A 14,174-nucleotide genomic window follows, 5' to 3' on the forward strand; every position below is an offset into this window, starting at 1 on the left:
TGCATTTTTATCTAAATTATTGCAAAACAAAAAATAGATATTCAATACATTATGTTCGTGGTATTGAATTGAATGTCTTTTGTTAGCATTAATATTGATTTGATTTTGGTATGAGCTTTTTTTTAGCATTATTTAATTTACTAATGTTAATGGTTATAAAACTTATTGGAACATTCAAAAGTTCTAAGTTCAACCTTGAAATAATACCTTAAAAGATAAATTATGAAATTTTTTAAGAAATATTTATAAATTACATCACAATAATTATATTTATACATTAAATATATCTAAAATTTCTATATATGTAATGTCGAGTTGGTTTGGTTTCGGTTTGATTTTCTTTAGCTAAAATCAAACCAAAACAATTATGATCGAATTTTTTTTCCAACACCAAACCATAATCGGATTTTTTAACTTGGTTAGACTCGGATTATCGGGACGGTGCGGTTTGCCACTTTGTTTTGTACACCCCACAATCTCTGAAAATTGATGCGCTGTTTCTTTGAAGTTTTCAAATAGAAAAAGGAAAAAGCAAATACTATCTCCTCTGCTAAGTTTCCTGTTTCTGCTGATTATCCCAATCATGTTCAAACAATTCTGGTAATATTTCTCTGTTAATCACCAATTTCTATTTCGTTTTTATTATTCCCTTGTAAAATTCTAATTATCGTTTTTCATTGTTGAATAGGGTTCATTTTACTTACTTTCTGGAATTCATCTCTTGAAAATTTGTCTTTTACCTTTTGTATGGCGGATGATATATTTCTTAATTCGTTGATAATTCGTTTATTTCTTACACTTACACTAAATCCGGGAAGGGCGTGAGTTGTGTATTAGTTTAGGGATAAGTTTAGGATTTAGAGAACATTAGTTTTAGAGAATCCTTAATTTGTTTTAAAATATGGATGATAGAGTATTTGACTAAGTTTGTGCCCAACTTGAGCGGAATAGATACGGATGATTCATAGAGTCAACTTCAACTAGTTTGAGTTGAAGCGATGAGGATGTTGTAGTTGTTAGGGATAGGATAGAGGTTCATAATGTCAGACTTTTATGGTCAGGGGCAGATGTACATTATTACTTACGGTTCAATCGAACCCAATAGTTTTGACTCAAATTCTATATATGTGTTAAATTTACTAAATATGGACAAATATTAGATTTTGAACCCAGTAACTTAAATGGAGGGTCTATTGGAAGCAGCCTCTCTACCTCTATACTTCACTAGATAGAGGTAAGGTCTACATACACACTACCCTCCGCGGACCCCACCTGTGGTAATATACTCGTTTTTTATTGTTGTTGTTGTTGTAGTAACTTAAATGTTCAGTGGGTTCAGTGGCATCCTGAACCTATAAAGTTTAAATCCTAGATGTCCCTCTGTTTTAAGGTAGCAACTTATACTTCTATATGGAATTGATTAATAGGATCATAAGCTAGTGATGACCGAGGGTCTATTGGAAGCAGCCTCTCTACCTTCGCTAGGTAGATGTAAGGTCTGCGTACACACTACCCTCCGCGGACCCCACCTGTGGTAATATACTGGTTTTTTGTTGTTATAGTAACTTAAATGTTCAGTGGGTTCAGTGGCATCCTGAACCTATAAAGTTTAAATCCTGGATGTCCCTCTATTTTAAGGTAGCAACTTATACTTCTATATGGAATTGGTTAATAGGATCATAAGCTAGTGATGACTACTGTATAGTGAGATGAACTCCAATTTTCTCCTTTATCTCCTTCTAACGGAGCATTTAGTAAGACAATGCTAGTGGTGTCTTGTATTCATTTCCTGTTCCATCTTGAGTCACTTAAGCATTCAGAAAACAGAAAATTTTTTGCATGTAATTTTGTATGTCTTTTTTACCATAAGATTTTAGTAGCTTGTATTGACTTGCATATGGGCATGGTTTGCTCTCACTAAGTAGGATGCATGAAATCAGTTTGTTATATTTAACTAATGTACCTTATGTTAATTTCCTGCAGGGGTTCTCAAGGGCAACAAGCTCAGCAACGTCCACAGGAGGGTAATAATGATCCATGGTATGCACCATCTGCAAGCAGCTCTCCCGGGTCTTCCCGTCCCGCAACTCCTAGTCCAAGCTCTTCAGGAAGCTTTGGTGCCCAAAGACCAACAGATAGGCCAAGCTCAGCATCACACGTTTCCCCTGCAGAGGCTGCATGCATTATTAATGCTTTAAAGGATAAGAGGTATGATATCCAGTATAATGAAGTATGCACACTGTTCTCTGTACGAAGCTTCTGATTCTCATCAAATTTTCATGACTAGGAACTAGACCGGTCATGTAACCAGCTCAAAATTATAATTATACAGCTCTCTAATCCCAATAAATAATTCGGTAAACTCCTGATAAATCTTTGAAGCACTAGTTCTACCATCGTGCACTTGGAACAGAGACTTTTAATATTATTCTTTTGTAAAAGAATTTTGGCCTGTTATCTTACAGAGTCTTATGAAATTCAAGTGTTTGTGATGAACTGGAGCGCATATAGTTAAATCTGCTGTGACGGTACAGGTTCTATTATTTGATTGTAGAACCTTTAGACGTTATTAAAAACTGCAAAGTACATTATGGACAATCGATACTAATAAGGTGGGTTTTCTAGAAAAAATTGGAGTTGATTTCCAGATATTTTGGCTTTAAGAAGACAATTTGAAAACAAAACAAGAAGATGGAACATACGAGTTGATTCTCAGGCTTGCCTGATAGGGGAGAAACACCCGTATATGCATCTTGCTAAGTATGTATGCTTATTCAAAATGGAACAGTTTTCTAGTCCAAATGCCATACACGTTTTCTGGTAGAAGTTGTCCTTAGGTTTGCTTCATACTGAGAAGGATCTCGCTATGCATCTTGGTAGGCATATATAGTTTCTTTTTTGCCATTAGTTTCTGTGAACTATTGATTGAATGTTTTATGGAACCCGTTAAGTTACCAAATGCTCATATTTTAACAATGACGCAAGATAAACTGTAAGATTTTACTTTGACTTATGCAAAATTTCTTTTGCCAGCAGATAATCCTGTCTTAGAAAATATTCATGACTGAAGTTCTTCGTTTTCATGCTGGGGAGTTGGGATTGATAAGAAGATATATCTTGTTTGTAGTGATTAAACAATTAAGTGAAGTGGTTGGGTGTCTTCCTTCATTCTGCTTTCTACTTTTAGTGTTTGATTCTTGATCTGCCGTCTTGCTAAAAATTTCAGTGTTGATGAGCTAAGGAAGCTTCTATCTGGCGACGATGTTTATCAGAACTTCTTACTTTCACTTGAGCCTGTCAAAACTCAGAATAAGGTAAGAGGTTAAGTTTTCTTTGTTGAGAATTGTTCGTGTTATGCATGATTGATCTGATCTGTTCTTATCATGCTCCACAAAATATCCGATATACCTGGTTGAATGAAAAATGGTTTCAGACAGCGGGTATATCTATGGGACAAGTATAGGAAATGATATGAATTTAGTTGTTCTACTTTTGTATGGGTTTTTTCCATAAATGGCATATTTTTTAATTTAAGATGACGCAATGCGTCGGAGTTGTTCTAGTATTTTACAATCTGGTTGAGAGTTACTGTAGAAGTTCTGTCTACTGTGCTTTATTTGTTTTCTCTAATTTCTCACTCATGCAATTTAATATCCTAAAATACTTGCAAACTGGGATGATCAATACGCATTTCTTGTTCTTTCTTCCTTTTCTTGCCACGATGAGCCATGGATCCTCTATGTACCTCTTGTCCTCCTGCTCGCTTAACACATATGAGACAAAAATTGTTACAAATAATAGTCATCTTGATATAGATTTTGCTGTAACTGGTAGTATCTCTTTTTACTTCATTTCTCCAATTGGATTTAACCCTTTTCCCCATAAATTATCTAATCAGGTCAGGGATGAGCTTCGGAATGAAACTCTGCAGCTTGCTAGTAAGTTTGGGTCACTTCTTAGTAGCTGAGATGTTTCTATCCAGTAAACCAGATAGATTTTGAATTCACTTTTTATGCAGGGGAGAATTTAGAGAAAGAACCGCGGATAATGGAGCTTAGGAATCAGGTGAGATATTACTTAATCTTTTTATTACTTCTCCCTGTTACTTTCACTTACACTTTTTAAATGACTAGTTTGACCTTTTAGCATCAAAGCATTGATTGTGAGATTTTATGTGTCCTTCCTATTTTGCTGATTACAGTGCAGAATCATCCGCACCACTGAATTGGCTGCTGCTCAAGAAAAGCTGCATGAACTGGAAAGGAGAAAAGAAGAGCTTTTGAAATTATACTCTCCTGCATCACTCCTCCATCGGTTACAAGGTAAAAATTGGAAATATATATTTTTTTGGTGGGGCGGGCCCCAGGTGTTTGGGGGTGGTGATGGTGGTGGAGGAGTTTCCTTTTGTACGGAGAAAACAACTGGAGCAAACTATAAGTAGTTACTTACACATCAGTAGAACAAGATTAGATCTTTGGTTTTGGGGAACTATGGTCTTAATGCTGCAATTTCAACAAAGTGAAGGGCCTCTTAGGAGTTCAGTCTGCATCATATTGAATTTTTAAGAAAGGATCATTTTTAAATATAGAAATAGTAGCACCCAAGTGTGTGGCCAATGAAGTGGGTTCAGAACCATGAGGTCTCAGGTTCAAATCTCAGTGGAGGCAAAAACACTTAGGTGATTTCATTTTATTTTTCCAAACATTGGTGGACAGAGTTACCCGGTGTTTGTGCTGGTGGGAGCTAGTAGGTACCCGGTGGAATTAGTCGAGAGTGCGCAAGCTGCCTTGGAGACCGCGGTTATGAAAAAGCAAAAAGAAATATAAAAGACGAATATATATAAAATTATATATATATATATATTGTAAGGATTGATGCATTGGGAGCTTTCTTGACCCAACAGGTGCTGCTGCATGACAGTTCTAATGTTCTGTAGTTTACACTTTACTGTTCTGCCAAATTGCTTAAATGATTTCTGCTAAAGCTCCTGGGAACAGTCAAGTGTCAGTAGCGCATTCACTAAGTGTCATATATTTGCCTTTGTCTAAAATCTATCATAACACAGACTTGCCTTTTATATGTCACAACGCATTATTACTTGCTGCCAAAACTGTGTCCCACAGTCCTCCAGACATTGAATCCTTGGTATAGACCGAGCCGTAGCCTCAGATGTTTAGGTGACTCCATCCTACAACGTTCACACTCTAGCTCTTTTATATTACTTTCTCGAATGGTGTTACCTTGTTCTACCTTAACTAGTATGCACATTCATATTTAACTGCTTGTAATTTACTCAATTCTCTCAATCACTTCTTCATCAAGTATTTACGATATTCCAATAAAACCGTTTTGTCCATACAAAAGCGATCTTAAGGATCTGTTGCTTGAATCTCAATTATTTATTCTTCAACAAGACTTGACGAACCCAAGTCTTTGCGTTATTGGTTGTGATTGAAGCTATAAGCGAGGTTGACATGAATCAAGAATTGTCAACATGTTATTTTCATCCGTTAGCTGTCATCACCTGGAATAGATTTGGTGTTGATATGACCTTCCTTTTACTATAATAATGAGATTTTAAATGCTTTCATAGGACTCTTTGGTTCTTAATTTGGCAATGGAACATGCCATAGTGTTATAAGTTTTATGGAATGAGACAAATTTTTTCTGCAATTTAAATTTTTACCATAGTTGCTTACGCCTAATTTCTTTTCAGATGCTTATGTTCATTTTGGTTGTGCTAGTTTTGGGGACAAGGGCTGGGGGGTTCACAAATTCATGGGTGACCTGTATAGACCAACAAACATTTTTCCCATTTGAGGTGTCTAGTATTTTCTTTTTTCTAACCTTGGAAGTTTATAATCTGATATGCAATAAAGCTGGCTGATAGGAGCTTAGGAACTTACATTGGTTATAGCAATCAACCATTCTTGAGAGACCAATTTGAAAGTTGCCTTGTGGTTTTCAATGGTGGGTGTAAATTAGGCGACTTGGCGATGGATTTCTAGCTTATTATATAAGGAAACAATATTAACCTGACGAAGAAAGAACCGTAAACCATAACTAACTGATGTTACTCTTGATACAGATGCCATGAATAAGACTGACAAGGAATCTGAAAGTCTACACAGACAGTTTCTTGATGGGGAAATTGATCTTACAACATTTGTGCAGAAGTACAAAAAACTGCGATACAGTTACCACAAACGTGCACTCACACACCTTGCTGCAAAGACATCTGTAACTGGCTGAATGTTGCTTAATATGATGTGTGTGAATATTATAGCTGAGCCTGCCTTTGCTGCTAAAACTACGTGTATACGAAAGACTGCTTCAGATGTAATATTGTGATTGATTTCTGCCAGCTTGACCTCCACTGTGTGCTTGATATAAGAGAGGACTATTAAATTTTTCTGATAAGATAAGACAAATATTAGATTAATTGTGGTATATATGTTAGAAAATGGTCAATCTCATCTTATCTCGGATCTCCCGGGTGTGGGGGTGTTGTTGAATGGTTTTATTGTTAGTATTACTGTAATTGGTTCAGGGGAGCACAGGATCCGCTGTCTGTTGCTGTAGTTTATTGATTGCAGCTATTTGTTGTGGCTGTTGATTCCAAGAACACAAATTGTTTGTAAAGCATCAATTGCATAGTCTGAATACTTGAATATTTCTCCTCTTCAACTATTTTATTTTTATGGAGGAACTGAACAGAAAATAAAGATTAGCATCACAGATGATCAAAGTCTATCTAGAAACTGTGTCGAAATTCTGCATCGAAAAACTTGTCTGCAGTAAAAAAGAAGAAAGTATCAGCATAAAATGAGAATAAACTTATGTGCACCCAAAAACAGAAAATTACTTCCTCTGGTCCACTTTAATTGCTTTTTTAGTTTTTTTTGTGGTCTATAATATTTGATTTTCTTACATATCAGGAAAGAATTAATTTTTTTTTCTTTCAAAGTTGCCCTTAGAATAAAGAGTCTTGAAGTATTTATTATATTTTTAATGAATAAATTAAAGTTATTATGGTTAATTTTATTGTTAGTTAATGCTAAAGATGAATTCCTTAATATGGGTAAAATCAACCAAAAAATAATTAAAGTGAACCGGAGGGGATACGTCAACTAAAAGAAGAAAACAGATAAGAAATTAGTCGATAAAAGAATTAAACATATTCACTTCAGCAGATGCACAAAAATCGTAGCTTAATCGCTGAAATACCACCACTGAAAAAGGACAAAGACAACAACATTAATAAAGTATTATCTCACAACGTAGAATCTGGGGAGGGTAATGTATACGCTGATCTTATCTCTATCTTGTGAGGATAGAGAGTCTGTTTCCAATAGACATTCGACTCAGAAAAATATAAACATCATATTAATGAAAATATAGACAAAAAGGGACAGTACCAAATAAATTCAATATTTGTCCACAACATAAAAAAGTATTTAAAAGAGCTAACGGGAAACCTTCTCGAAAGAAAATGGTATTCTCGCGATCCTTCGTCAAATTATTTTGGGATACTCCTTTTTATTTTGGGATGTTTCAAAGAAAGAAACGACATTATGAAATAATGTAACTATAAATAACTTTCACATATTTAAAATTAAAATTTACTCAACTATCAAAATTATAAATTATGATAAAATAAAACTTCCCACTTTGGAAGGGAAATGATCATTATTCTCTGGTCAACAAAAAAGCTATCACGTCGTAAATAGAGGATTTGTGATTTTTTAAAGTCGAATTAACTTTTTAATAACTAATCTTAGAGTACGTGCGTTGCGCGTGTATTTCATATCAATAAATTCAAATTTTAGAAAAATTACATTGATATTATTCACAAAAGTTCTGAATGATAAAAAAAATTAAAAATCCAAATTCCTGAGAAAAATCTTGAACGTTAATCACATTTATCTAACTCAATAAAAGAATGTCTTTTATTTAGACTTTTGTTAGGTATAGATATAGGTTCTCACGCCATCCTTTCTAGGTATATTTGATCATTATCATGATAAAGAGACTATAAATGCTAATAAATATCGTTATTCTCTTTAGCTCAATAATAATGGGTAATATCAGTTAACCACATTTTTAGTGGGATGTTTAATAATCAATTCCTTAATATATATATATAAAGGAAAAAATAAACATTTTAAAATTATATAGGAGGAAAAAAATAAACATTTTAGAATCACAACGTTATGTGATTAAAGCTATAAAACTCACTTTAAAATACAATATTATTTACTATTATTTGTGAAGTGATAATTTACTTCAGTTAAGCCTTGAGGTATACGGAAGTCTAACATGTTAAGCGTTCGACTTTAGTTCACGCCTTCTGTGGCCCTTCTTTTTTCTTTTTGCGTTCGACGTTATTTTGCTTCAATTATTATATATTCTTATATCACAAACACATTTGTTTTAATATACAGAATATAAAGTTATGGCTATGAAATATCTTGTGTCAAATACTATAAAATGCGTATTGAAATAATAAAACGATAAGTATTTAAAGTCACTTGTTATTAAATATGTATGAAGTTCAATAATCCTTAAAAAAATAATAGTATATATTATCGAAACCAAGTCATTAAAAAAGTTTGGACACAATCCAAAGACAAAATGGAACTGAAGATTTTGAGAGTTATGTTAAAAAATTTAAAATCACTTCGAGAATGCAACAAACACTTAGGGAGAAAGTATATTCAAAATTTATGATTATGCTATGTAATAAATTAACTTTGATAACCTGACGGGTAAACATTGCTATTTGTGGTGATTTTAGGTTCTGCAGAGAAGAACTGAAATATATCTACGTTTGTCTAATAGTTATAGTACAAAACTATAGAAATTGAATATATAATTTGATTTTCGTTCAAACAATGAATGGACGAACACGTTTCCTTTACGAATTGGACTCTAAGAATGGTATCTTGACTTGGACTCTATAATATTTGGATTGCTTTTACGTTTTTAGGCATTAATGTTTAAGATATAATTTAATTATGAAAGGGCATAATAGGCGTCTAATATTTTAAGGATATTTTTGTCGTTCAATATTTAGTGTAGAACATTCGTGCTTTTATAATAATAGTCTCTATGTTCGTGCATCTTGTGTCAAATATTAAAAAATGTGTATCAAAAGTAATGAATTTTCACTTACATATATATTCTAAAACTATTTTTTACTAAATATGTGTGAATTTCATAATCGATTAAAAAAAGAAGAAGAATATATATAAGTCATTCAATATTTGAATTAAAAGGATACATATTTGGGGGAAAAGGAACTAATGGCCTAATCATAATAATTTACTCATATTTTTGTTTAATCCAATATAAATTTATAGACTATTTGTTATAAAAAAATAGAAAATAAAATTATAATTTAAGACTACCTCTTGATTTTGAAGCCATACGTCTGGGGAAAAAGGATCTAATGGCCTAAACATAATAATTTACTCATATTCTTGTTTAATCCTACATAAATTTATAGATTACTAGTTTTAGTGTACGTGAGTTGCACGTGGATATTGCATCAATTAATAAAAATAGAAACATATATATTGAAAAATAACAATTTTGATTAATATAAATGCAAATATTTGTTTAAATGATAAAAAAATCCTATTTTATTAACATATACAGTAGCTAAACTCAATATCTTCTGAACATGATGATGAATTAAACTAAATTAGTTGTATTAGTAATACATGACATATAAAGCCTTTTTGAAATTACCGTAAAAGAAATAAATAAATGACTTTCAACTTAATTCTAATTTATGAAGATAAAGTTTCCATTTTTTTGGAATAAAAAATAGATCAGATATTAATATGTCATGATTCTAAAATAAATGTTTTATGTATAAAAATGATGTTAAGATATTTTTGACAAACTATTTGATTTTTTTCAAGTATTGGAAAGAGATGGATAAAAATTAGAAACATGCTCTATTTTTTTTATCCTTCTTTTTTCACGTCAATTCTGATTCTTTATTTTTTCTTTAATCTTTGGTATTTATAGATCTGTTTTCAATATGGTGATGATGTTTTTTTTTTTTTTTGATAATTTAAGTACATAAAAATCTTATATGTCATCCCCAGTTTATCAAAATTATATGTAAGCTAAATGAACCTATTCTTGTGTAAAAAAAATTAATAGATTTATTTTTGCAGAGTCTAAAACTTCTTCTTTACCATGTTCACCCAAAGGTCAAATAAAATTAAAGACTATCCAAAATTCATTTCAGTCCTTGATGGAACTACCAATTAGCTTTGAAATTTCAAGAATTTACCACGATAATGATAACTATATTAGTTTAGTAACAGTTTAAATATTATTGTAGTCACAAGTTTAATATGCTTGTAGCTTAATTTATTTTTTTAAAATAATATAAATCAAACATAATATCAACAATCAAGCCTTGTATTATGTAAACTAAGGCCTTTTATTTCTGTAAACTAAGTACCTGAAAATTGTTGACAACGATATGGTTGGATAAAAAATTAGATGATATTGTGTCATCATTATTACCTTCATGGTAATTTGATAAATGTCAAATTTTCAATAATAGAGAGTTTAAAAAGATAATTAATTTCAGTTTAAAAAAAAGATAAATAATTTCATTAAAAAGAATTCAATTAACTAATTAAATGTTAATAATTCTAAATTAGCAAATGTTGATTATATAAATCATGTGTATAGCAATACTTTAATTAGACTATTTTTCTTATTGACAGAGTTTTCCACAAGAGATTAAATTTTAAAATATCCTAAAGTAATTATAGTTATGAAAATTTCGGAAACAAATATTAGATCAAACTAACTTTTGTTTCTCTTATTTAACTTAGACGAGGAAAACCCGTCCATAAAGCTGAACACAAGATTTTTTTGTATATGTAAGTAGAGGCGTTAATCTTGTTTAAATTGTTACTTGGCTTAAGTTATTCAAAAAGAGATAGATTACAGATTGCTAAATATTAGAACTTCCTACCTAATTCAATAAGGAAATATTCAATAACCAAAATTCTAGTTGATTTCCAAGTCCTAAATATTAGGACAATAATTTATTTACAATTACAATTTTTTATAATAAATATCTTAATTTTAAGGGTAAAAAGGTGAACAATATTTCGATAAGGCCTTCATAATTTTAATAAAATATAAATATAAATAGATAGAAATAGATATGAATATATCTATCACTATATCTATTTAATTACTGCAAAGTTGAAGAACACAAAAACACATGATTTTATGATGAAAACATATATGATAAAAGAGGTAAGAGTTGTAAGAAAAGTTCAAGGAATTATTTATTTATATAGGTGATATATGTTGCAATTATTATAAGAAAATTTCCCCTATCATATGCCAAGAGATATTAAAGATCAAATTTAGCTGCTAACTCGAGTCAATCTTTTTTGATTTCAAACTAACATATACAGAATCTACGATGAGATTAACTATTTTCTCATATTTTGTAGTACAATCCAATATTGTCTTCTCTTAATGCATACTAAGAATGCACTTCAAATTGGAATAGGCAATTCAATTAATGTTGCAATTGACGTTTTGCAATTAGTACTTTATGAATTTGAGGATTGACGTTAAAATACCTAAAAGTTAGGAGTTTATACATAATTCAAACAAGGAAAATATTTAATAGTCAAAATTCTAATTTTTAAAGTCCTAATATAAGGAAAGTAATCTAAATTTATAATTTTATCCAATGTGAAATCTATTTTTAAAGGATAAAAAAGGCGAACGACATTTCGCTAAGGGCCTTCGTGCTTTTAATATAGTATAAATTTTGATATTAAACAATAGAAAATAGAATTATAATTAAAGATTACCTCTTGATTTTGAAGACGAACAAAATAGGATGCTAATTATGTATTCTCCGCTTTTAAGCTTAATCTAATTTTTTGTTTCTTTATTATATTGTTAGGATGGCATAGGAATATTATGTTATATTATGGCTTAAGAAATTCTCTTTTTTTTTCCAATGACATTTAAGAAGTTCTTATTAGTTGGTAACAAACTCCTATATTTAGGAACTATAACTTAAATTCACGTTATTTTATGTTTTTATAATTTTCTTGTATTAGTTGGTTTCAAACTCCTATATTTTAGGCACTTGATAGTACTGTTTTATCCCATATTTTTTTTAAAGAAATAATTCAATTGTGAAGGGTATAAAAGTCAGTCAATATTTTGAGGTTATTTTTGTCGTTCAATATTTAGCGTTCCAACATTCGTGCTTTTATAATAATACTAGTATCTATGAACGTGCGACTGACACGTGATGATTTAAATATTTATTTATATGAAGGAGCACTAAAATTTAATTAATGAGAGAATTTTATATATAATAATACAACAATCATCCAAATGCCGAAAAATATTATTACATTAGCATAATACATGAATTTAAAATAAAAGGACATTATCAAAACTTACACAAATGATCAATTTTGTTATGTTAGTTAGATAATTATATATTGTAGTTTAAAAGTATTTAATGTGATGATATCTTAACGAACACTTCTTTGTGGACAATTTTTTTTGTGTATGTTTCCTCCTAATGCGCTGGTTGCTATGCCTTAACCAGAACTCTTGTTGTTGATCTTGATATCCCTCTTGAAACTGTAACATACAGTTGTTCGTACAAGAAAACATATGATGGTAAATATAGTCCAATATTTAGGATGTTTGTCCTTGTGCTTTATTTATTATATTTGCAAAACATAAACATACTAAAAATTATTTTCACACAAATTTAAAAGGATATTCCTTAGTTTCGGAAGACGAAAGTTGAATTCAGGGATAAGAATATACTTAGAAACACATTAACCAATATCATAATTTTTGCATGTTTGACGTTATTGTCAAAACTTCTATATACCATCTGTGCGCTATTACATAAGCTACTCGCCGTATCTAAGATTTTCAGTAGCATGACAAGCATATTTTTCTTCAAAATTAACCTATATACAATGGAAAATCAATTTTAACTTAGTCTATTATATATACGGTGACAGTAACATACGTAAAAAATAAAAAACTTGACAACAAACATGTATGGTTGAAGGTCGTTTAATATTAAAGTATTTAAGTATTCTTCTGGGTAGTAATTATTGGTATCATTTTCTATTGAGTCAAAAACTGAAAAACATATTGTTTTTACTATAACATTTTGCAATCAACCTTTTATTTAGTTGATCAACATATTCATTTATGCTAGCTAGGATATCTTTTTAATTCTATTATGCGATTTGCACAAATTGGGTTTTAATCTAATGATAGAAATATTTCTCTTATTAAATGCACTATTATTATTGGGATTGATAACCAAGTGTTTAGGAAGAACAAAATCACCTTTTATTGAATGTTTTTCTTCGTTTTCGATACGAAGCAAGAAGACACTGAATACTGGATCTATTGTTACTTTATATTTCTTGTCAATTATCTTTTTCGTTTGAGGCCAGAAGTATAACATTGGCAAGCTAGCTTTTACAGTCTCTGCTTTTGTCGATTTTGGAACTAATGGTAGTACTTGACAGAAATCACCTCCCAAACTATTAATTTTCACCAAACGATTCATTAATATCCAATATATCTCTAGAATGCTGGTCAATTATTTCAATCGTTTGACACTTAGCCATAAGTGTTTTATCCCATATTATCAATTTTGCTTTCCTTGTAAATTTATCACCATTACTTTGCTTTGATATATTTGTGATGGTTATATAAATTGTTTGAAGTGGTATATCGAATCTAAAGTGGTTGGTCTCACAATAAAATCGTTGTTGGTACACCACTTGCTAGTATTGCTAATAGTGTCATGCCTCTTGATATGATGTTTGCAAGTAATGCATGACATAGAAATATTATTTCGATTCCGCCGGAGGCATCTACAAACAATAATCGCGTTATACCAGAGTCGACTCTTTATAATATAGTCTTGAAAACTTGTTCTTGTTTAGGATTTAGCTTTGATTGTGCTTCCTCAGACACTTGTATAACATTTTGATTCTTAATAATATACTAACCTTTTTACTCTGTGTTCAACGCTCTTTTTGTGGAATAAATTTATGTACCCTAAGTTTTTTTTTAACTTGAATAAGAATTTTACTCCTATGATGAATTTAAAAAAT

At 30.8% G+C, this 14,174-nt stretch overlaps 1 protein-coding gene across 1 annotated transcript; it reads left to right on the plus strand.

The window, feature by feature from the left end:
- The first annotated feature begins 483 nt into the window (after nt 1-483).
- LOC104210224 (vacuolar protein-sorting-associated protein 37 homolog 1) lies at nt 484-6,673 on the plus strand. The gene is made up of 7 exons (XM_009759066.2): nt 484-600; nt 1,984-2,208; nt 3,227-3,314; nt 3,899-3,938; nt 4,019-4,065; nt 4,202-4,322; nt 6,089-6,673. Exons 1-7 carry the CDS (start codon nt 584-586, stop codon nt 6,250-6,252), a joined length of 702 nt encoding a protein of 233 aa, XP_009757368.1. The 5' UTR covers nt 484-583; the 3' UTR covers nt 6,253-6,673.
- The last annotated feature ends 7,501 nt before the right edge of the window (nt 6,674-14,174 follow it).

Source organism: Nicotiana sylvestris, chromosome 12 (assembly GCF_000393655.2).
Source record: "Nicotiana sylvestris chromosome 12, ASM39365v2, whole genome shotgun sequence".
Taxonomy (NCBI): Eukaryota; Viridiplantae; Streptophyta; class Magnoliopsida; order Solanales; family Solanaceae; genus Nicotiana; species Nicotiana sylvestris.

Bases quoted from the DNA above. Each gene is read 5' to 3' on its own strand.
- LOC104210224 (XM_009759066.2), top strand. The intron at 2,209-3,226 runs GTATGATATCCA...TAAAAATTTCAG, and splicing joins AATGCTTTAAAGGATAAGAG to TGTTGATGAGCTAAGGAAGC. The intron at 4,323-6,088 runs GTAAAAATTGGA...CTCTTGATACAG, and splicing joins ACTCCTCCATCGGTTACAAG to ATGCCATGAATAAGACTGAC.